The sequence below is a fragment of the Panthera onca genome, chromosome D2 (genome assembly GCF_046562875.1).
Source record: "Panthera onca isolate mPanOnc1 chromosome D2, mPanOnc1 haplotype 2, whole genome shotgun sequence".
Lineage (NCBI taxonomy): Eukaryota > Metazoa > Chordata > Mammalia > Carnivora > Felidae > Panthera > Panthera onca.
Genome location: NC_138349.1, coordinates 9,087,425 through 9,112,304, shown reverse-complemented (window position 1 = coordinate 9,112,304; position 24,880 = coordinate 9,087,425). Strand labels below are relative to the sequence as shown.

General features: G+C 42.3%; 1 protein-coding gene across 3 annotated transcripts in view; it reads left to right on the top strand.

Annotated features, from left to right (window-relative positions):
• The window catches only part of ACADSB (acyl-CoA dehydrogenase short/branched chain), a 37,255-nt gene extending 16,003 nt beyond the window's left edge, over positions 1-21,252 (top strand). For all 3 annotated transcript variants that reach the window (XM_060641274.3, XM_060641276.3, XM_060641275.3), the window contains exons 2-11: positions 830-989; positions 1,203-1,303; positions 4,273-4,479; positions 5,251-5,421; positions 6,416-6,541; positions 8,226-8,318; positions 11,820-11,909; positions 15,893-16,030; positions 18,052-18,151; positions 18,888-21,252. In XM_060641274.3, coding sequence (XP_060497257.3) covers positions 830-989; positions 1,203-1,303; positions 4,273-4,479; positions 5,251-5,421; positions 6,416-6,541; positions 8,226-8,318; positions 11,820-11,909; positions 15,893-16,030; positions 18,052-18,151; positions 18,888-18,958 — 1,257 coding nt within the window. In that variant the 3' untranslated portion in view covers positions 18,959-21,252. The remainder of the gene's footprint in view (positions 1-829; positions 990-1,202; positions 1,304-4,272; positions 4,480-5,250; positions 5,422-6,415; positions 6,542-8,225; positions 8,319-11,819; positions 11,910-15,892; positions 16,031-18,051; positions 18,152-18,887) is intronic.
• The last annotated feature ends 3,628 nt before the right edge of the window (positions 21,253-24,880 follow it).

Genomic DNA, 24,880 nt, shown 5'->3' with positions numbered 1-24,880 from the left:
TAAATACCAGATGCTAGGTTTGAAACTAGTCCAGTCCTTGCAGACTATAGAGCCCATTTTCTTAACCCTTATGCCACATTGTCTCTTACTAATGAGAAGCTGACAAAACAAAAGTAGCCTCAGGAATCAAAAGAGGCTGGCTTCTGCAGCCAGCAGGGCAGGGGACTCTCCTCCCCCACCCCTGCTCAGTTGCCCTGTGCAACCCACCCCGCTTGAGAATGCTCTTTGCGCTGGTCACCCAGTAGTGCTTTTATATTCAGGTTTCCCCTTCAAAGAAGCCCATGGAATGCAACATTTTAAGAATGAGTTCCACCTAGAAAGTTCTGTTTCCTTGAAGGTAAAAGGTAATCATCCGGGAAATTGGTTTAGTTAGAAGAGCTCATCACTGGTAAAGGACACACATGTTAAAAAAAATTTTTTTTTAACGTTTATTTATTTTTGAGAGAGAGAGAGACAAAGCATGAATGGGGGAGGGTCAGAGAGAGGGAGACACAGAATCCGAAACAGGCTCCAGGCTCTGAGCCGTCAGCACAGAGCCCGACGCGGGGCTCGAACTCACGGACCGCGAGATCATGACCTGGGCCGAAGTCGGCCGCTTAACCGACTGAGCCACCCCGGCGCCCCAAGGACACACATGTTAAACCAACTTGGGTTTTGGGTCCCAAGACTGTGAATTTTAAAATGCGCCAGCTCACGTTCCCCTTCTTTGGTGACGCAAGAGAGGAGAGTGGGTTATAAAGTTATTCCCGAAGAAACTGATGTTCAGATACTTTTCTTTACCTTGTGTGTGTGTGTGTTCCCTGTTCAACGGGGGGGACCGTTCCTACAGCTAAGAAGACATGTCCCAACTTGCCTGTCTTCTTGGAAAACTCCTCCCCGTGTCCTGAAATCTTCCCAGTCAGCAGCTCTGCTCGGTGTAACGGATCATGGGCCATCCTGCACCGCCCTGCAGATGTTTACAGAGGAGGAGATGATGATTAAGAACACAGGTGAGTAGACGGCTCACTTTCACCTCCAGACCCCTCTGCTCACCAGTTGGGTTCCTGGTGTGAAATTCCGTGATGTGCCTGGGGGATGTGTGCACCTCAGTTCGTGAATGCAATTTTTTTCCCATGAATTTAAAACATTTTTTTGAAAACAGTAAAAGCTGCTATATTAAATAGAAAAAAGACGTTATCAGTATTGGTTTTTTTCCCCTACAGTTAAAAAATTTGCCCAGGAACAGATTGCTCCTCTGGTTTCAACGATGGATGAAAATTCAAAAATGGAGGAATCAGTAATACAAGGATTATTTCAGCAAGGGGTATATACTTTCTTTGTAATTCTTCCCATTTCAAACTTTAAAAATACTGTACTTTCCGGCATTCAAATGTAGGCATGCTTTTAAATTTAGGGACTTTAATGATGGCATAACGAAGTCTTCATTTCCTAGTCAGAATTATCTGTGTTCTCATTCATTCATCCATTTATTTTTAAATGTTTATTTATTAGAGAGCATGATTGGAGAAGGAGAGGAGAGAGAGGGAGAGAGAGAATCCCAAGCAGGCTGCACACTGTCAGCACACAGAGAGCCCGACTCGGGGCCCGATCTCATGACCGTGACATAATCGTGACCTGAGCCGAAATCCAGAGTCGGATGCTTAACCGACTGAGCCATCTAGGCGCCCCTGTATGTTCTCTTTTAGATTGAGGTCCTAGTTCAAGATTTTCTTTTAATTGATTTAACATTTGAAATTGGAAATCCTGTACTTCTTAAGTAAAGGGCTTAGAAGCAAGTGAGAGTGATTTCTTTGGACCTGTGGTACTCAACTAGAGGCCGTTTTGTCCCTCAAGAGATATTTGGCAGTGTCTGGAGACGTTTTTGGTTGCCACAGCTAGGGGTGCCACTGACAGCTGGTGGGATAGAGGCCAGGGATGCTGCTAAACATTGTACCGTGTGCAGGGCAGCTGCGTGACAAAGAATCATCCAGCTCGGTAATGCCCAAGATTAAGAAGCCAACTTTAGCGAGTGAAACTTCATAGTCAAGTGTACATTCTACCTGAGTCCCTCTGTACATGGTAAACTTAGAAGTTCAGGCGACATCTGAATTCCACATTAACTAGGGAAACCGATTTCCAGATTTCAAGTCACATAGTCCTTTGATGGAAGCCCAGGATACAGAGCAGATAAAAGTAGAATTGTTTTGGGGCGCCTGGGTGGCTCAGTCGGTTGAGCGTCCGACTTCCGCTCGGGTCATGATCTCGCAGTTTGTGAGTTCGAGCCCTGTGTCGGGCTCTGTGCTGACAGCTCGGAGCCTGGAGCCTGCTTCCGGTTTCTCCCTCGCTCTCTGCCCCTCCCCCGTTCATGCTCTGTCTCTCTCTGTCTCAAAAATAAATAAACTTGAAAAAAAAAAAAAAGGTAGAATTGTTTAGGCTGTGGGTTTATCAGCATGGGGGCTCCAAGGAGAACATTTTCAGAATCACTGCACTCACTCGTCATCTCTCCCTCTCCGTAGGCGTGAAGCAATCATTCATTTTTCATTTTGAATACTAGGGATATCCCAGAACTAGTAGCTCCTATTCAGAGCCCTTGGCTAAAATCTGGTTTGTTAATCCTGTTTGAAAAATAGCCTTTCTCGCCAAACCTAAATCGTTTTGCTTCTTCCCGGTTTTAAAGAGACCAGTTTGTTTGTTTGTTTGTTTTAACGTTTATTTATTTTTGAGACAGAGAGAGACAGAGCATGAACGGGGGAGGGTCAGAGAGAGGGAGACACAGAATCCAAAACAGGCTCCAGGCTCCGAGCTGTCAGCACAGAGCCCGACGCGGGGCTCGAACTCAAGGACCGCGAGATCATGACCCGAGCCGAAGTCGGCCGCCCAACCGACTGAGCCACCCAGGCGCCCCAAGAGACCAGCTTTTTAATACCACACATAGTGATTTTTCCACCTTTCTTTAAAGCAGTGAAACGTCTGGGAAAATGGAATCTTCTGTGGAGTCCCGGTGGGTCAGATAGCATCCGTGAATCCAGTTTTTTGGGCAGGCTTCGTCTCCACTGTCTGCAGAACCTCTAGGCTGCTCTGAGGAGTCTTAGTGTTTGCTCTACAGTTTGGACTCCACTCCCCCCCACCAGAGAGTTTTCGCTGGCTGGGTTCGCTGCGGCCCCACGGCCTGCTCTTCCTTAGGTGGAGCGCCACCTGGAGGCTCTGCTTGACTGCACACATCCTGCACCGGCTGTTCTCAGCCTCCTCTCGTCCCCGTGCTGTGGTCACCGGCCTTAATAGCTGACAAGTACGGTATTTCCGGTACTTGTAGGGAAATACTTTACAGTAGGGAAAATCGGTGACTTTTTTGGAGAAGCAGTGTCTCTGACAGCTCTAAGGTATTACAGTCAGATGAGTTCTCACGCCCTCCTCAGACTTCAGGCACGCCCGAATCCTTCAGTTTTCCCTGGTAGAACATCATTTGTAGTTCTCACCGTCTCAGTCTCCCGCCTTTGTGCTTCTCCCTGCCCATCCGCTAAGCTTCCCATGAGCTTAAACATAGCAGCCGGAACCCAGACTGCACCGTGCTGCAGCATTCCAGAAGTGTCTGCGCAGAATGGAAAGGAGCAGTATTATCCTTTTACCTGTGAACAGCTCTGGGTCTTGATTTACACGTACACACATTCTCTTTCTGAAAGAGAATACTTAGAAGTAGGGGACTGGGGACATTTCATGTTCCAGACTCAGGAGTAGCTGCTGAACAGTCAGACGGGCACTGGAAAGCCTTGGCCAGAATCTGGTCGTGTTTACCAGGCTCCTCTGCCTTGTCTGTTGTGGTTCAGGAAGAGACCACCAGATGTCCACTAACCGTCCGGACTTGCCACAGTGCCCCCAGGAGGAATGGTCATTCAGTCATTATCTTGGCCGAATGAGTCAAGGTGGAGGCGGCTGACCAGAAGAGATGGTGACCCACTGCCTTCCTCCGTCTCCTTAGTGTGCGAGACTTTGTCATTATTCCATTCCGTTATCCTTCAGAGCATTTCACCAATTTTTGTGTTTTAGATTCCATAAGGAAGCAAATGATAGTTCTAGTGTATAACTACATCCTTTTCAAATTTATATAGTTACATATAGTCTTATAGTTTTTGTAACTTACAACGTAGTGAAGTAGCCATACCAAAGTAAAATGAAATATGCGATTTTAAAATTAGGAACTTACATAGTTAAACTTTGGTTTTGAATTTGTTCTTGCAAGAAACTTTCCCATATAGAAACTAACTTTCTTAATCTGTCTCTTTGTTCTTCCTTTAGTTGATGGGTATTGAAATTGAAACAAAATATGGAGGAACAGGAGCTTCCTTTTTTTCCTCTATCCTAGCGATAGAGGAATTAGCCAAAGTTGATGCATCTGTGGCTTTGTTGTGTGACCTCCAGAACACCGTCATTAACAATCTGATTAGAAAACATGGAACAGAAGAACAAAAAGCTACCTATTTGACCAAGCTTGCGACAGAGAAAGTGAGTTGATAGTTGTTGAAATGAATCTGATCTCTTCCAAACTTAGGACATCTTCAGCTGCAATGTTGACTCCTATCCAAGACCACAGCGCGGCACCATTCGTCAGTCAAGCAGTGCTCCATAAATTAATGCTATTAGAAAAATCTATTCTACCTCTCATTTCTGCTCAGCAATTCAGAGAATAATCATCACAGAAAAAAAAAATTTTTTTTTTGGCCCCAATTATATTTTCGTAATACCTTTGTTGGTAGTTTCATTTATGGTGAGATGTCTAGAAAACTGCAGTTATTAGAACCAATTTCATTCAATTTAACATTGAATATGTGTGCTTAAGTCTTTAAATCTGTCTTCGACAAATAGTAGGGCATATTTTATGTTTAAAAAAATTTTTTTTAGTGTTCATTTACTTCTGAGAGAGAGAGGGACAGAGCATGAGTGGGGGAGGGGCAGAGTGAGGGAGACACAGAATCCGAAGCAGGCTCCAGGCTCTGAGCTGTCAGCACAGAGCCCGACACAGGGCTCAAACCCGGAGCCATGAGATGATGACCTGAGCTGGAGTCCCAACGCTCAACTGACTGAACCACCTAGGCACCCCAGTAGGGTGTATTTTAGAAAATAATAACATGAAGATACCATTATTATTTTGATAAGTACAGGCTTTTAAAAGTGGCTAAAGCTTTCACTGACAAATGTTTACTTTACCATAAGTATTTGTTATACTGAATACATATACAGTTATTAACTTGGAATTTTTTTTGCTTGCATATGTAGATAGGAAGTTTTTGCCTTTCAGAGGCTGGAGCAGGTAGCGATGCATTTGCTTTGAAGACCAGAGCTGATAAAAAGGGAAATTATTATGTCATCAATGGGTCAAAGATGTGGATCACCAATGCTGAGTATGCGGGGCTCTTCCTGGTGATGGCAAACATAAATTCTGACCTTGTAAGTTTGGAAGCAAAATTGCTTCCCTCCGCCGCCCCACGTTTTCTCTTTCTATCTCTTGCCTGCGTGCATTTCCTTTTTACAACTTGGTCTGAAATCCTTCCTTCTCCTCAGGACTAAAATGTTAGGATAATTGATTTCTTTTCATCCTCTTATTTACTGATCTTCGTGAATAAATACGGTTGATGTGATTATTACTTACATGGAGGACTATTTATTAATTGCCACCTAGTGTGTTATATAGGAAGCTAATCTTCCATTCTGTAGGATTCCAGAGTTTCTATTTAATGATGAATGTAAGTACTGACTTAGTACATTTTTTTTTTAAGAATATTTTGTGTAGTTAGAAAATAGATACAGGGCAAAAAAGTCAATACATTTTATCTTTTGTCCTTTCTCTGACCTAACACGTAATCGAATTAAATTTTGAAACTTTAAAGTATTTAATAAAATTAAATTTAAAACATGGAAATTCTCATGATCACACAATACCTTAGCATATCTTAATTTTACTAGCCATAATGGCTTTTGAAAAAGTCAAAGAACCTGTAGCCTTCTTAACTCTGAACCTAGTGCTTTCCAGAACTTCTTGTGTCCTAATGCACATGTTGTAATTCTGAGTCCATTGATATTTTAAAAAAAATTTTTAATGATAATTTATTTTGAGAGAGAGAGCCAGAAAGAGAGAGAGAGAGAGAGAACACAAGTGGAGGAAGGGCAGAGAGAGAGGGAAAGAGACAATCCCAAGCAGGCTCTGTGCAGTCAGGCCAACGGGGGGCTCGATCCCACGAACCATGAGATCATGACCTGAGCCAAAACCAAGAGTCAGATGCATAACCAGCTGAGCCACCCAGCTGCCCCTGAGCCCATTACTATTTAATGCTGAAGTTCAGTTTTAATTTTCTGGTAACTTTCAACTGTTGGAAACAAGGGATCTTCCCAGTTCGAGTGTGGCAATAACATTTTTTATTTGCATTTTAAATCTTCTTTTTAGGGGTATAAAGGAATTACCTGCTTCTTAGTAGATCGCGATACTGAAGGCCTTCACGTAGGGAAAGCAGAAAACAAAATGGGGTTGAGAGCTTCTTCCACCTGCCCATTAACGTTTGAAAACGTCAAGGTGGGTGTCTTAGAATTTCCAGGGAAAGACTGGTGTGAAATAAGCCTTTGCACGGAATTATCGATGTGCAAGAAAAGTGTCACAATGTTGAGTGTGCATAGGAGAGTATTTTGTAAAACTGGGATGATGTTCTTAGGTGAGACTGTGACTAAATGTACTTATTTTTTAAATAAGTATTTTTATTTTTTTTAAGTTTATTTATTTATTTTGAGGGAGAGAGTGTGCGTGCAAGCGAGTGGGGGAGGGGCAGAGAGAGAGGGAGAGAGAGAATCCCCAGCAGGCTCCACACTGGCAATGCAGAGCCTGACGTGGGGCTGGAACCCATGAACCATGAGATAATGACCTGAGCCGAAACAGGAGTCGGACGGTTAACCAACTGAGCCACTGGGGCGCCCCCTAAATGTACTTTTCACAAGAGTTTAGGCAAAGGATGGAAGCTTCTCCCCAGCAGCTGGCCTCAGAGCCAATGCTGAAGATTAATCCCATTTATACTTAAACAAATTTTTGTTGTTGTTGTTCTTTACTTATTTTTGAGAGAGAGAGCACGCGTGCACACAGAAGAGGGGCAGAGAGGGAGGGAGAGAGAGAATCCAAAGCAGGCTCCTCGCTGCTTATACTCACGAACTGTGAGATCATGACCTGAGCTGAGGTCGGATAATTAACCGCCTGAGCCACCCAGGCGTCCCCCCACCCACCCATTTATACTTTTTAATTTATATGCTTGTGAGCCATTTATACTTTATAAACTTGCATTCCGAGACAGGTGTGTGGTGTTGGATATACTAAAGGCCACAAGGTGGGGATGTTACTCAGCGAGCCTGGGAACCGACCTGGCGTCGCCCCACCGTTCAGTGGAATCAGTTCCAACCGAGGAAGAGAAGATGGCCAGAATGCTTAGTTAGAACTTGACTCAGGTGGAACAGGTTGTGACGGGTTTTTTACCACTCCTATCGCCACTCGATTTTTCTGTTCGTGAGTGAGCATGTGTTGTGTGTGCCCACGGGGTGACTGTACAGATAGATGTTTCAGCCTCACTGATTCCCCGGACTGGCTTCTTTCCCGCTGCCCTTTCTTCCTCTGTTCTGCCCACTTCCTCCCCCAGGGTTATAAAGCTAAGTGTCTTGTTTCATTGTTCCTAGTCTAGATTTTTTTTTTAAATGATGAATAAACACTTTATTTCTTCTCTCCTTTTTGCCCTCCCTGGTATACACATGCATCTGTGTGCACACAACCTCAGTTGATTTTTACGGGAAGAATAGTCTTGGCAGAAGAAAGGTTTCACACCCTTGATTTAGGAAACCACTTGCCTATTTTCTGTGATCTCTACAATGTTGTATTTCATCCTATAGCATACAGATAAAAATCCCAAATCTCATTTGGGATTCAGGAATTGTATGAGATTACCCTTTCTCTAGACCCATTCATTTGTTTCACACACGCCTGGGCTAGACGCTAGAGGACACAGTAGCAAACAGCGCAGACTTGAGTCCTGTGTCTCCCAGAGCCCGTGTGTGGGAAGAGGTGCAGAGGGAGAGACGGGTGTAGCTGACACTTTCCTTGGAATTTGCTAAGTCCTGGGCTGGAGTCCTATGACGCAAATTGGGAGTATTGTGCATGTAAAACTACATAATCAAAATGAACTCTGTAAAATTAAATGGAGAAATAACTACATTTTTCCCTTCAGGTTCCAGAAACCAACATCCTGGGACAAATTGGACACGGCTATAAGTATGCCATAGGGAGTCTTAATGAAGGCAGAATAGGAATTGCTGCACAGGTTAGTCACATTGTGGCCATTTCGTTTGACTCTTGCACAGTGTGGGTCCATTAAACGTAGAAAGAAAAAAATGCAGTAAAACTGATGAATATTTGGAAGCGTGTGAACACAAGATGGCGCCCTTCCCTTCCGTGAGGTGGGAGAATGGCGTCTGACCACCAGCTTGAAAATCCCACTTTTGGTCAATTATGTAATGCCCTGAGAGCCAAACAATGGCTTAGTGGTGACACTTTTTCTGCTTTGAGAATGTTAACTATTATCTGATACCTGCATCAGTCACTTCTCAAATATATTGTTAATAAATTAAATGTGCATTTTTTAAAAAAATTGTTTCAATTTTTGAGGTTCATGCTAGAAGAAATTTTTTAAATTAAGAATACATAACAGTCTGTGTAGTAAGCATCTCTAATCTATAATATCTTTTTTTTAATGTTTATTTTTGAGAGAAGTAGAGTGTGAGTGGGGGAGGGGCAGAGAGAGAGGGACACACAGAATCTGAAGCAGGCTCCAGGCTCTGAGCTGTCAGCCCAGAGCCTGATGTGGGGCTTGAACCCTCAAAAGCTCAGACATGACCTGAGCTAAAGTCAGACGTTCAACCGACCAAGCCACCCAGGTGCCCCTCTAATCTATAAATAATGAAAAATTTGTTGCCTAGTGTTGTGCATGTGAAAATCTGGCAATTTTTTGTGTGTAGTGCTTGAAATAAAATAACCACAATAAAATAGAATATATAAGATGAGAACTATTCCTTTTTTTTGATCAAATTTGCCCTTTGTAATGCATATTACATTTTTCTGTGAAGTGATACCAGTTTTCTTTTTTTTATTTTCTTTTTATTATTTTTTTTAACCTTTATTTATTTTTGAGACAGAGAGAGACAGAGCATGAACGGGGGAGGGTCAGAGAGGGGGAGACACAGGATCAGAAGCAGGCTCCAGGCTCTGAGCTGTCAGCACAGAGCCCGACGCGGGGCCCGAACTCACGGACCGCAAGATCACGACCTGAGCTGAAGTCGGCCGCTCAACCGACTGAGCCACCCAGGCACCCCTCAGTTATTTTCTTGATTAGCAACATGAATAAAGTCTTGGGTTTTATTATAAATGTCGTTTGGGGGACACGTGGCTGGCTCAGTTGGTAGAGCATGTGACTCTTGATCTCGGGGTCGTGACTTTGAGCCCCATGCTGGGTGTAGAGATTACTTAAAAATAAAACCTTTTAAAAAATATATCATTTTGTAGAATATATTTACAGAATTTGTAGAATTCATTTAGTCAGTGAATATCCAGAATTTACAAACTGACAGCTTTTAGGTTTTGAAGATGTTACATGTATTAGCTATTGGAATAGTAAATGTCATGCTATTACCCTAGGGGTTTTTGTGTTGCTGTTAATTTGCTGACAAAATATTCTTAGATCAAAACTTAACCCGTGTTTCCCACAAAGCTAGATAATGAGAGAATTGGCATATCTGTTTTTCTTAATGTTTTTCTGTGATTCAGCGTCATCAGATACGGTGTTAAAAACCGTAGTCTGAATCTCCTTGTTCTCAGACATATAAATAATATAGATGTTCTGGCATTAAAATACACAGCCTGGGCTTTAGTCTAATTACTCTGAGTTATCTTATAACCTAATTAAAAGTTAAGGTCAGGTAGTTATTATTTCTTGGTTAGCGTTGTGAATGCCTTTTAGAGCAAGAGTCACATCTGACAGAGACCCGAAGGCATCAGTCCTCAAAACTGCAGCCGAGGACTATTTAGTTTTTCAGTAAATGATAGTGAAAACATTGTACAGAGATGAGAAGCCTATTGTGATTGACAGCCAGTGATTTCAATTTTCACGTCAATGTAGGATATTATTCACATGCTGTGAATTTTAGTCCTAAGAGTTTGGTGACAGTTGGCTAAATCAAATTTAAAAAAAAAAAAAACAACAAAAAAAACGTTTGATGACATCATCTTGACTCAGCCAAAAATGCATTGGGTTGCTGCCTCACTAAAATTTGGGGGTGTTTTTTTTGGCAGGGTGGGGGGGAGATCCTTTCATTTTTAGCACAATATTCTGTTCTCCAGAAAATTCAAAATAAAAGGCTAAAGGAAAATGTGAACACTAATGAAATATTAATAAGTCTATGGGCATTTCCCACAAAGCTTTTGCTATTGATATTTGTTTCCTTTTTCTATTTTTTTTTTTAAATGTTTATTTTTGAGAGAGAGAGGAGACAGAGTGCGAGCAGGGAGGGGCAGAGAGAGAGAGAGAGAGACAGAATCCAAAGGAAGCTCCAGGCTCTGAGCTGTCAGCACAGAACCTGACATGGGGCTTGAACCCATGAACCGTGAGATCATGACCTAAAGCTGAAGTCGGACACTTAGACCAACTGAGCCACCCAGGCACCCCTGTTTCCTTTTTCTAAAACCCACATAGTTTGGCATAAGTAGATGGTGGCTTAAGTGGCTACCTGGTGTTGAAATTTGGAAACCATTTCTAAGCTTGAATAGTTCAATACAGAGCTTAGTTAGCAACGGGACAGTTCAGCTAAGATTGTCACCATGTCCTGATTTGTTCAAGTGCCTAAATCCATGTTTTCACCAGGTGCTCTCGCTTTAGCCCTGCAGTGAACCATTAAGGTTTTAAAACGCTGATGCCGGGGCACCTGCGTGGCTCAGTCGGTTAAACGGCCGACTTCGGCTCCGTTCATGATCTCACAGTTCGTGAGTTCAAGCCCCGCATCGGGCTCTGTGCTGACAGCCTGGAGCCTGCTTCGGATTCTGTGGGTGTCTCTCTCTCTGCCCTTCCCCCACTCGTGCTCTGTCTCTCTCTCTCAAAAATAAATAAACATTAAAAAAAATTTTTTTAAACGCCGATGCCTAGGCCACTCACCCCCTCCATTCTCAAGATTTAGATTCAGTTGTTAGACCCTCATGTCGCTTTTTTTTTTTTTTTAATCAAGTCCCCACAAATGATCTTGATATGCCTCCAGGGTTGGAAAACACTGCTCTTTTATGTTCTAGTGCCCTTTCCCCTGAAGCCCTTATTAATCCTGATCGTATGCAGAACGGACAGGAAGATAGAAGGTTAGGAAGTGACCTTCCATGCTTGCCTTCTAGAAGGACCAGAGGGAGCTGCTCTAGTCTTTGAGGCCAGTTCTGAGCAAAATATCTGTGGCTTGCTTTATGCCTGGAGAATCAGAGCTTAGAGGAGAAGCTTCCTTAGAAGTAACCTGGTTGTACAAGTACAGCCAAGCCGTAGGATTTACCCTGCAAGAATTCAGTAGACTCATGTGTATGTGAAATCTCTCGAATCTTCTCCCAGTTACTGGAAATTAACTTCTACAAATGCAGTGGGTGAAGGTATTAACACACACCTCGCCAGCCCTTCCCCTACCCCAGCTATTCAATTTGCCTGTAAAAGGGATTTATACCCTAAATAATTAACAGTGTTAAACTTACAACAAAATAAGAAATTCTGCTCTTTTTTTTTTTTTTTTTTTTTTTTAAACAGATGCTGGGATTGGCTCAAGGCTGCTTTGACCACACTATCCCATATATGAAGGAAAGGATACAATTTGGCAAAAGGATATTCGATTTTCAGGTACGTAATTCTCAGTCTCTTTCTAGCCAGTTATACTGTCATGGCTTCCTATTAATGAAGAGCTGTGTCATAAAGCTGTGGAGGGCGTCCCCTCGGGGGGATTTTAATGGGAGAGGTGGAGAGGAGGAAGGAATAGGTCTCAGGGAGCATACCTGTGAATGCCTTGACCTTCTCCAAGGGCAGAACAACAGTCCTTGAGGCCCGCCTGTGGCATGACTCCTCTCTAAAGATGATACTAGGGTGACTTCAGGGTGACTTCGCATCCGCTAGATGTGTAGAGTATTCAGCACATTGCCTGAGTCTAACGAGTGCTCAGTAAACGGTAACACTTGTTAGGAATCCCCTGCGCAGGTCAGAGCCATGCGGTAATCCTCAAAAGACGACACCTTGACCCTTCTTTCTTGTAGAAGGTACAGTGTGCTGCAGTGGGTACAAACGAGATGTTCTCAGCCAAGCGTATTGGGAAATAGGGGCCCGGTCTAATGATGTAGCTTCTCGGAGCTCCCCAGATAAGGGGACCGTTGGTGACGGTGGCATCTTCCGGTCCATGTTGAGGCCTTGCTGGGTTCGGGAAAGCCTGGAGTGACAGCTTACCAAGCTTGCTTAAGCACTTTACCTAAAAATCCCGAAAAATTGCTTTACATGTTCACAAAATCTTCTTGTAAGCAGGCCCCAAGTACAATTTCTTATTCCATTACCAGTTCTGTTGTGATGTGTTGTCTTCAGGTGCTGTAGTAATTATTTGTCATTACGTGGGCACACACAGATTGCACGTGCATGGAAATACGAGGCACAGTCAGTTCTGGCCTGGAAAGTCCGAGTGAGCATGTCAGTCCTGGCCAGGGCCCCCCACAGCCTGTGCTATCGTGGCGTCTTATACGTGGGAAGCTGAAGCATCTGGAGATTGAGTTCCCAAGGACATACAGCTAGTAATGTGTCAGATTATCAGATTATGTCCCAAGGACATACAGCTAGTAATGTGTCAGATTATCAGATTATGTCCCAAGGACATATCAGCTAGTAATGTGTCAGATTCTGTCTTGGCTTCTGGTCTTTCATGTTATTGTACTAGCGAACTCTCTCAGGCCAGCTACCACACAGATTGCAAGGAAAGGGACAGAATACGGAGGCAATTTGAGGGAGATCTCGGTACGCCAGAAACTATTTTTGTGTCTGTGGAGTTGGTAAGGGAGGGATACGGGGTCAGGTGTACTAATTGGTATAATCGTGGCACTTCCAGAGATGCCTCTTGTGGCATTAGAAAACACTTAGAAACACTTTTGGAAAACACGTTTGGAAATTCGATCTTGAAAAACAACATTATTTATTATATATAATTATTTTATAATATATTTTTATACATCTATCCACGTATATCTGATGCTTTGGTTAAAGGTAGAGTTTTCTCTAACTGCTTTAATCGCATTAGAATAGTTTGCGTTTTGCTTTGCATGTGATCATTCACATCTTTGTTTTGTCCAGACTACAAGCTCCTTGGGTAAAGATGAGGCCTCTTCATCCTCACTTCTCTCAGTTGTGTGTTCAGGATAGATTCATTGAATATGTTCTCCATGTCAGGCCCTGTGTTCACAGTGTAGTCAGGGAACCGGTATTCAGCAATCGTTAGTTCTTGTAGGGCAAGAGACATTGCCGGCATCAGCTTTATGCCTCTCCTGGCACCTGATGTGGTCATTGGAGTGGACAACCTAGATGGTAACTGTTGGTTTAATTGAACCGAATGTGCTTTTCAAAAATAATTAGAATCTGCATTCCACATAACAAGCCATAAACTATTTCTAGAATAGTGATATTGGCATAGAAATAGACAAATTGACTGATGGAACAAAAAAGAAAGGCCAGAAATAGACTTAGGCACGTATGGAAACCTGATGTAGGATAGTAGTGGTGTTGCAGATCACTGAGTGGGGCTATTCTTTCCTTGTGGAAAAAAAATGAGACTGGATCCCTACCTCACACCATACATGGAAAATAGATTTCTGATATACTAAAGATGTAACATAAAAAATAAAATTTTAGGGGCGCCTGGGTGGCTCAGTCGGTTAAGTTTCTGACTTTGGCTCAGGTCGTGATCTCACAGTTCATGGGTTCAACCCCCATGTCATGCTCTGTGCTGACAGCTCAGAGCTTGGAGCCTGCTTTGGAATCTGTATCTCCCTCTCTCTCTGCTCCTCCCCTGCTTGCACGGTCTCTCTCTTAAAAATAAATAAACGTTAAAAAAAATTTTTTTTTAAGTTTTAGGAGAAAATAGAGAATATCTTTATGCTCTCATGGTAGGGAAATTATTTTGTAAACAAGGCCCCAAAAGACTAATTGTAAAAGATAATAATAATGGTGAATTTGGCTACCAAATTACTTTTCCTCAAAAGACGCCATAAAGTAAAAAGATAAATTAGAAGGAGGATGGTATTTGCTGTACACATAGGTTAGTGAGTGTTCAATTTATTATGATGCTTTATAAGCTACACACATGTAACAGATTTTTTTCGGGCATACCAAATATTACAGAAAGAGAAGGAGAATCTATCGGGTATTTTCGAACTGTTTTTAACTGTTCTCCTTGCTGGGCTATATAAGTCATAAGCACAAGGAACTCTGACTGTCATGTTCAGTGCAACATCTTTAGTGCTCAGCACAGTGCCTGGCGTATAGTAGGTGCTTAGTACATATCTGGGCAGACAGAGATATTGGGCATGAGAAATTTCTGTTCGTAATAGACATACCCATGTCCATATTTCCAGGATATAGTTTGTAACTATAAACTGCTAATACTCATATTCTCACTCACTGTCTCACTCCTTTTCTTGATTAACATTGAGTGAGTGCCCCTCCATCCTCTAAAATTTGAAGTGGTAGGGATTTCTTCAGGGTGTTTTATTTTGTTTTGTTTTTTTAATTAGTCTTCTGTTGTCTATAACCCTAAAGAAACTGGTACCTGCTCATGAATATTGCCGTAGAGGTACTTTAATAAAGATACTTAGACAAAATTGGAGCTTCAACTGTTCTTTCACTGCTTTGCAACTAACAGCATCTATTTATTTATGTATTTGTTTACTGATTTACTGATTTATTAAAAAAAAAAATTTAAGTATTTATTTATTGTTGGGACAGCGCAAGCAGGAGAGGGCAGAGAGAGGGCGACAGAGGATCTGAAGCGGGCTCTGCACTGACAGGCTAACAGCAGCGAGCCCCACTTGGGGCTCGAACTCACAAACCACAAGATCATGACCTGAGCCAAAGTAGGACGCTCAACCCCTCTGAGCCACCCAGGTTCTCCCTAACAGCATCTTTTTAATGCACCAAGGCTATATGCAGAATCAAAATTTTATGAATTCAAGCAGATGAAAAATATGTTCACACTTTTGCTTTGCTGGGATTTAGTTTAAGCTTAATTTTGATCATGCAATGGGCTTAAATTATTAAATGTAACAGTCAAATTTTGTTTTGTTTTTAATTTTTTTTAACATTGATTTATTTTTGAGAGAATGAGACAGAGCGTGAGTGGGGGGGGTGGGGGGGGTGGGCAGAGAGAGAAGGAGACACAGAATCTGGAGCAGGCTCCAGGCTGTGAGCTGTCAGCACAGAGCCTGATGTGGGGCTCGAACCCACGAACTGCGAGATCATGACCTGAGCCGATGTTGGACGCTCAACCGACTGAGCCACCCAGGCGCCCTAACAGTCAAATTTTTAAGCCTCATTTTGTGATGATTTCTTAAGTCTCGACATTTACAATTATATGAATTTTGAAAGTTGTCTGAGAAATAATGTATTTCATTTTAGATTGCATATTTTAATTATTATTTTTTAGATTGGAGATTTTAAAGTATTTCTACAAGATGAATGTAAATTCCTTTGCAGGGGGTGCATATTTTCAGTGTGTCAGCACTCCATGTCCAGGCAAGACTTTGAGGATAAGCGGTGTTTTCGTGAGTCCTAATTCTCTAACTTGGGCCTAAATATTACAGGGGCTCCAACACCAAGTGGCTCAGGTGGCCACCCAGCTGGAGGCTGCAAGATTGCTAATATACAACACTGCTAGGCTTTTAGAAGGTGGAAAGTCATTCATGAAAGAAGCATCCATGGCCAAATACTATGCATCAGAGGTAAGACAAACAAAACGTAATTCACCTTCCCCTCCCCGTTACTTAAAAGTATTAACCTTTCCACTTAGGAGTGTTGATAATTGGTTTGTTTTTCAAGTAAAATAACGTAGACTTTCCAGTTCCTGCAACAGAAAAGCACACTTGCAAACCTTGCGTAGGAAAGTGCTCAATTCTACGAGGTCTTGATGTCTTTACAGGCTCTTCTGTGGAAACCGAGTGGCTCAGTTCAGGTAGAACACCCACCATAAATCCCTGGGTGAGCCTCAGTCTGAATGATGGCATCACACCCATGGCTTCCAGTTGGGGCCAGGTGAATGCCATGGGAGCTCATGTGAAATAAAAACACAAGAAGAGATTGTTTCTGCTTTAATTTAATGCTTTCTGTTGATACTTCTGCCTTCTCTGTTTAACCCATTGGACACTGGCCGGAGAACTTTGCCCGGTCGCTGACTGCTACGTCCCATCCTCGGCAGTATGCCTTATTCATTCCATAGCTTCCGGTAGCCACTTAACGTCTCAGCCCCCAAATTTAATCTCCTGCCTCAACCTCCCTTCTGGGTTCCAGACTGACAGATCCAATTTCCACTTCACCTGCCCAACCCATCGCACCAGTCAGATGCCTGAGCATCATCTCACCACCCCCTTCCCCGTCGTCTCCACCTTGAGCCCATCATCCAGGTGCTGAGGACTCTGCCCCGAGTATTTCTTGCATTTGTATATTTCCCTCCCTTTCTGCTGCCCCCTATTGAACAAGCCGGGTGATTTCTTCACCAGACGCCTCCACTCATCTTCCGACTGCTCCATTGGTCCTCGTCGCTTCCTCCAGTCCCCTCTTCCCTTTTCTTAGTGTTCACGAGGCCATGCCATTCCAGCTTAACCTTCGTGGCTTCTCACGGCAAATGGAACAGTGCTTGTATTCATTTCCTATTGCCGCGTTTAACAAATGACCAAAAATGTAGTGGCCTAAAACACTGCAGTTTTATTATGTCATGGCTTTGGAGGTCACAAGTCTAAAGTGAATATCACTGGGATAAAATCAAAGTGTCAGCAAAACTGCCTTTCGGAAGCTCTGGGGAGAATCCATTTCCTCACTCTTCCCGCTTCTAGAGGCTGCTCACATTCCGTGACCTGTGGCCCCGTCCTCCGTCTTCAAAGCCAGCGGTAGCGTGTTCAAATCTGGCTTGAGCCGTCCTGCCTCTGTCTTTCCCTTATGAGGACCCTTGTGATGCCATTGGGCCCACCCAGGCAGTCCGGAACCATCTCCCTCTCAAAGCCCTTAACTTAACCACATCTGTGGGTCCCAGTGGTCATGTAAGGTAACAAACATTAGTTTGTGGGGATTAGCATGCACACAGACTGGGGGGCCATTACAGTATTAAACATGCTTGCCCTCAGGAGGCCCGCCTGCCTCTCCATTCTCTTCGCAGCTTGCCCTGACCCCAGCCCACCATCCCTCAGGTCCTTGAGGTCGGTAAACCCGTTCGCCTCTTGAAACCCTCCCACACGTTCCTCAACTTGACATGTCCCCTCACTCGTCCTTTGGGCCTCAGTGAAGCTGTAATTTCTTCACATTGTTCTCCCTCTACATCACATCAGCTTCCCTAGCCAGTTCTCCTTGCCTCGTAGAGTTGATCACTTTCTGTAATTGTTGGTTTGATGTGGGAACCAAAAGACCAGTGACCGTCGTATACCGCCCCCAACCATCGTTTACCCAGTGGCTGGCGGAGTACGTGATGTAAAGAAGGCCCTTTGTGTATATATTTGCTGAGTAACGATACCTGTCGGTGTGCATAGGTGTCTGAACAGTACCCTAACGTTCTTAAGAAAATAGGAATTTTGTGAATAAATACGAGTTGCCAAAAATGGCGTAGAGAATGGGGCTGAAGAGACAATGCGATCTTACAAAGTAACTCCTATCGGCGGACAGCAGTGGCTCCACGTTACTAAAATATTCCGCAGGAGTGTTTATGGTGCATGAGTTATGCGGTTTCAGCATATTATTTGCTGCTTGGTTTTGGCAGATTGCAGGCCTCACAACCAGTAAGTGTATCGAGTGGATGGGAGGAGTCGGCTACACCAAAGATTTCCCTGTGGAAAAATACTTCCGAGATGCAAAAGTTGGTAGGTAGATTTTTTTACGTTTTATTTTGTTTTCTTTTATTTGCCTCTGTAGCTGTGTGGCCTGCTGTATATGTTTGGTTTTATATTACCGTACTTAGGCAAAGGCAATTGTAATCTCTTCACTATTGTGTTTATTGGCTCTCTTCTTTTCTGGGGCTGGGCTTTTCTCCCCCACCTCTTCCTTCAAGAAGAAGGATGGATTTATATTTTTTAAGGCATCAAGTTGCCTTTATAAACGCCTCAACAGAGCTTTTCGCAAAACTGCAACCAAACTGACTTGTCATTTTTCTCTTACCAAAAATGTTAATACGTTTGATTCGTTTAATGCCGTTCTTTGAAGCTAAGTTCTAATTTCAGAAGCCTAGCGCCCCATCAAGCCTGAGCCGTCTGACGCTCCACTCCCAGGCGGGAAGACCAAAACAAGGAGCTTTGAAAGCTGTCTGTTTCAGAGTGACAATCCAGGCTCATGCGTTGATAGATTGGAACAATGAACTTCAACCGTTTACTACTGATTCTGGAATCAGAATCCAATTTCCAAATGGAATATTTTCATCTCTTAGGCAAAATGACTTTGTCATATAGTACCATATTCAGGGGATATTGAATGATATCACTAGTGACAGTTTTATAGCAAATATACAGAGGTAATGTGTAGAAGCTATGTCTTAATGTAGACACGTAGTTATGGGTGCACTCCTAATTTTTTTTTTTTTTTTTTGCTCCCTTTTTATTTAAGGCACAATATACGAAGGAGCTTCAAATATCCAGCTCAACACTATCGCAAAGTGCATTGACACAGAATACTGACGTCCACAGGGACGGGCCTCTCCCCCTTGTCGCTGGTATAAAAGTCTAAACTATCGTGCCTTTTTGTGGAAGTAAACCTCCATGGCATTGAAGTATTCTGTTCAAGGCCTTAGTCATGATTCTTGGGATTGATCTTTTGTGTTTTATCTTTCCAGTCTGCATAAATTAGGCACCGGGAAATCATTTTTCAAATTTGGGAAGAAGGGCATCTGTGTTTTCTCCAAAACTGTTGTTAAAGTTGTACACGTGTAAATCACTTCAGCTTCAGGGCAGACAGACGTTTCACTCTGTCAGCATTTGGAGAAATGCATGTGAAGTATTACGTACAGACATGACTGCTTTATATTCCTGTTAAATCTTTATTTTTTGGATCAGAGAAACATTTGTTATAGTTGGCAATTCTATTGATCGATTCAGTTCTAAGTTACTAGCCTAGGTAGGAACTGAAAATGTATTTAGAAAAATCTAAAAAAAAAGTTTTAAAAAAATGTTTATTTTGAAGGAAAAAGAGAGAGAGAGAGTGGGCAGGGGAGGGGCAGAGAGAGGGAGAGAGAGAATCCCAAGCAGGCTTCTCGCTGTCAGCAGAGCCCAATGCAGGGCTCTTATCTCAAGAACTGTGAGACTATGACTGACCAGGAGTTGGAAGCTTCACTGAATGAGCCACCCAGGTGCCCCTAAAAAAGAAGGTTACTTTTAAAAAAGAAAAATCTGGGGTGCCTGGGTGGCTTAGTTAAGCGTCCAACTTCAGCTCAGGTCATGAGTTCGAACCCCATATCGGGCTCTGCATTGACAGTGCAGAGCCTGCTTCAGATCCTCTGTCTGCCTCTCTCTCTGTTCCTCCCCAGCTCGTTCTCTCTCTCTCTCTCTCTCTCTCTCTCTCTCTCTCAAAAATAAACATTAAATAAATAGATAGAAAGATCTGAAAGTTCTAGTTCTAAATGGAAGTGGGTGGAAAATAAGGGCATAATTCTATAGGTCATATGATTGAAGACATTATTTTAACAAAAGAAAGCAATACGATTTGTTCCTATAATTGAGCTGCGTAAAAGATGCATTTCATGATGTTTTCAGCAGATCATTTTAAAAACAAGTTCTTCTCGGGGCTCCTGGGTGGCTCAGTCGGTTGGCCGTACGACTTTGGCTCAGGTCATGATCTCGCGGTTCGTGAGTTCAAGCCTCGCGTCAGTCGGGCTTGTGCTGACAGCTCGGAGCCTGGAGCCTGCTTCAGATTCTGTGTCTCCCTCTCTCTTTATTCCTCCCCTGCTCGCACTCTGTCTCTCTCAAAAATAAATAAACGTTAAAAAAAAAAAAAAAGAACAAGTCCTTCTATTAGTTTTCAAGCATAAAGTTTAAATAGTTTGATTTAATAATCAGAATATATTCAGTATTATAATATTCATTTTATCACACACTGTTTTTCAGCAACATCATTTCTTTCTGTATTTGAACTGAATAGTATTTCCTCAAACTTAAAGTTATTGGGCTTGACCATGAATAGTAATGCAGATGCTGTGTTTTGGTTCAGTGGTTCTCAAGAGGGAGAAATCTTGTCCCTGTAAAGAAGTATATCAAAATCTTATAAGGAATGAGTTAGAAGGGGCCTGTAGAGTTTGAAAAAGCATATTCAGTGATATGGAAAATAATATAAAAATAATTTTATATCTTGCAAGGCAAAAATCTATTTGTTTCACAATACAAATTACAGAAAAGCAAAGCTCTACAAAATATAGAGCTGGTGATGCCATCTCTTCAGTATTGGGGATTCTCAATCAGGAGAAAAGGACTCTCCTCCCCCTCCCCCAAGCCAGGGTACATATCCTGAGTCCCCTCAGAGAAGTAGATGACAGATGGATTAGAGTTTTGTCTCTTCTGAAAAGGTGGGATGGGTCAGAGATGTTGAAAAATGCTTCAGGGTTCATACTGCTGCTGTATGGGAAGCATTTTAGTCCATAAATGAGAGGATCATGCTTATTAAGAAAACCTGACATTTTTAAAGTAATTTTGCTTTTGCACCTTCATGTTTCTTGAATTGGATTAATTTCTGTGATGCAAATCATAGTTAAATACTCAGAATTGGTAAATACAATTGAGATAGGAATTACTTTAAAATATCAGAAAGAAATAAAGACAAATACAGATCTTGGATCAAAAGAGATTACGTCTACGTGACTTTCAAATAGGAAGATGGTAGAAATTCCTTCATTCAGTCTTTCGGAACAAAAAGGCAGTGTAATCTGATAAAAAAACAAAAAAAATAGGGGAATGGATGAAATGCCCTAAAACAAGGCTAGACGTCTAGTCTTTAATTTCTGTGATTATGTAAAAGGTAGACTTCACAAATAATGCAGAAGCCAACATTAGTACCAAAAAAAAAAAAAAAAATCCCACTGGTTCCTGTGGAATTGTAAAGACGTGAAACTTCAAGAAACCTCGTGTTGGAATTAGCAGCATTGGAGAAACTCCTGTGTACGTCCAGACCTTGAATGTATATTCATTGTTGACAAAGTTCTAATGATGTGTACCTTTGTCCATGTTCACAAAAACCAGTTGCAAGTTAATTCTGTAATCTAGTTAATGCATCTACCTTCTCGTATTAGGGAATTATTGTGTCATTTTGCCTTTTACCAAAAAGGATGTCGTGGGTTTTCCCTGTAGTTCTTCCCTTATACCTTTTCTTAATAACCATGACTTTAGGGGCTTTAAAACGGTCTATCCCGAGTTTGTGTCTAATGGAGAATGAGCTGGTTCACCTCCTGAAGGCTGTCATTATTCTTTGTGAGTTTGAGGATTGGGCCTTCGTGGCTCTCAGGAGTTTCAGACTTGAACCCAAACACCAAATACGTCTTGGCTGTATTTGTGTGGAAGGAGCTGGACTCAACCCAACTGCCAAGTCGGTATTGTTAGAGATTTCATTTTACAACACGAAAATGAATCAGTGTCAAAAGATTTTAGAACCACGGAAAGATAAACCTGGAAAGACCTTAGAGAACTATCCGGCCAACTCTTCATTTTAAACGCGAAAGATTCATGACCCAGAATGTTTGCCCAAGGTCATCCACCAAGGACAAAACAAGACAAGAATCCAAGAGTACTGGCTCCCGATACAGTGTTCTTCCTCCTACCTGACATCATCTCTGTTCAGCAGATTTTGGATTTCATTCTTATTATATTTCAGTATGATTGTTGATTTATTTCTTTTAACTGACCAAGAGCGTTTCAGAAGTGTTGTGATTGATCAGTGTCATGACTTACATACATTAATCTCCTGCCAAAGACACCAGCTGCCATCAGTTGAAGCTGGCATGTCACATGTGAAGATTATTGTGTATGATTTGGTTTTATGGTTATGACATATGTTAGCAAATGCATTTAGTTCTATCCTCACTGTTGTATTTTGCTGATCCTTCATGAAGGGAACGGTGTATGTCAATCAGACTACTCAGTGTCACAAAGTCCGTATTCTATGGAAAAGGAAAAACTACGGCACTAAGTTAACTGGAGATTTTTGCCGCTCTGACAAAGCAAAATCGTTCATTCCACATACAGATGAAGTAACAAAATGGTGTAATCTTCCTGCAAAATACATAACACTTTTGTTTGCCAGCCTGATAGCTTGCCTCTCCTGTAAGCCAATTTCGTTTTCAGAGAAGAGGTCCTACGATATAGACCAAGTTTAAATTCTGATGCTAAAGAAAATTTTACTGGAGGACCCTTTTTTCTTTTTTTTTCTTTTTTCCTTTTTTTTTTTCAGCAAAATAAGGAACTCTTCAGTTTGAGAGGTCACCTGTTTTGAGCACACCTTCACAGGATAGATCTCGTCTAGCTGATATTTATACCTGTGCTTTCTAGTACTACTTCTGGAAATTTTATATCGTTGTGCCTTTTACTCAGTGATCTTCTATAGCCCGACGCCGCAGGTTTCAGCCTGTTCCCCGTTCCCTCCTATGCTACTTTAGAAATCCAGGTATCGGTCGTTCAGCGATTTGTGCCGAGCATTCACTGTGTCCAAGGGTCGAAAGTGCCCCACGGGGATGAGAAAGTAGATGCTTAGTGAAACGTGTGCTGATCTCAGGGGTCATTTTTCTGTCCTCGTTGGTGCCTCCTCACACAGAGATTGAGTGGGAAACTACCAAGCCCAGCCCTATGCAAAAGTACTTCTTTAGATCCTTTAGAATAACACTAAGCGCTAACGTCTCTTGAGCTCTTCCCATGTGCCACCTGCTATTCTGTGCTCTTGATACATATTAACTCACAACAACCCTTTACAGTAGGTGCTCCTGTTAGCCCATTTTACAGGCAAGGAGACTGAGGCATGGAGAGGTTCAATAAGATGCTTATTGGTACATGACAGAAATGATTCAAACTCGGGCAGTCTGGCTGATGAAGGCCATCCCAGGTTCGTTCCTCCGGTCTTATGGGTTTGCTCATCTTCAGGAGGCTTCCAGTAAAATACCAGGATGATCTTTTCAAACAGGGAAGGGTAACTAGCAGGCCTGCAAAAGAAATCATTAGGGGTGGTGGGAGCCTGTGTGTTTTGGGAGAAAGACTGGGGAGTGGGGTGGATAGGGTGATGGAGAGATGTGGCTGGAAGGAGAGCAAAGTACTAAAAAGGGCACTAAGGCAATACCAGGAAATGTCCTGCCCTCCAGAGTGATCTGGAAGTTTCCCTGAGACAGGAAGAATGAGAGAGCAGGATAAAAAGCTGAGTGGTGGTATAGGATGTTTGATGTGCAGTTATCTGTATGGATAGCTACAATATAAAGGGGAAAAGCTAACTTTGCAAAAGTTACTTGTTTTTAAAGAAAGCGTGGTAAGTAGGAAACAAAATAAGGTAGGGGTACAGCCAAACATAATAGGTATACATGGGTTAAACTCACCCATGAAAAAGAAAGGATGTTAAGATGGGACAAAAGGAAAATATAACTCCCAGCTACCTACAGTTAGAAACGCCAACAAACAGGAAAGTTGAAGGGAAAAGACCGCACACCTGCTTCAAGAAGTACCAGCACCGAATTAAAGGCACAAATAGTCGTAAAGAATATCCATGAGAAAATAGGAAGATTTCGCAAAGAAGGCCCACTAGTCGTGAACTTTATGTCTCTAACAACATAACTGGGAACTATATAGAGCAAAACAAATGGAAATACAATGAAAACCATCGACAAAACCATCATCCTGGGCGCTGACTCAGAAATCAACCAGCCTAGTAGAAAGAGGTAAGAACAGGATAACAGAGGATTGGGATAGCAGAAGTTACAACTGGTGTCAAGGGGGGCAGGACTGTCCTTTTGAAATGCAAAAGAACGGCCCTTCTCCAGGAAATTGCTACAAATTCTGGGAAAAAAAAAAAAAACAACCCAAATTTTACAGGCAACCTTCACCATACACGATGGTAAGTAAATAAATAAATAACAAAAAGATAGAATACAAAAAAGGGAACCATAGCTTTAAATAACTTTGGTTAATTACAACATGAAAATACAGGTTACGATTGTGGACAGAGGCGTGGGAAGCCCAGCTGTCTTGGTCGGGTGCCTAAGGGAGGACAGCCAAGAAGGCGTGTCCCAGACTCTTAGGACAGCAGAGTTTGTAGTAGTGAGAAAGTAGAAAAGTAGAATAAGTAAACAATGGAATCACACACTGTACATCCCATGTGGCAGTTTAAAAGAGTAAGATCCACATAACCTCGAATATTTGCCCAGAATGGTACAGATCTATCTATTTCGGTAAGTCAAGCATGCATAAAAATTTTTAGAATGAACTCGAGAAGTGTGGTGGCCACGCTGATAACTGCAACGAGGGCCTGTGCTGGCACGTGAGAAGGTAGCCCTGGGGGTCATTGGCATCATCTATACTGTTGGAAGTCTTATAATGGGGTGTAATAGTACGTGTAATTAAATAAATGTAAGAGTAATTGTGATT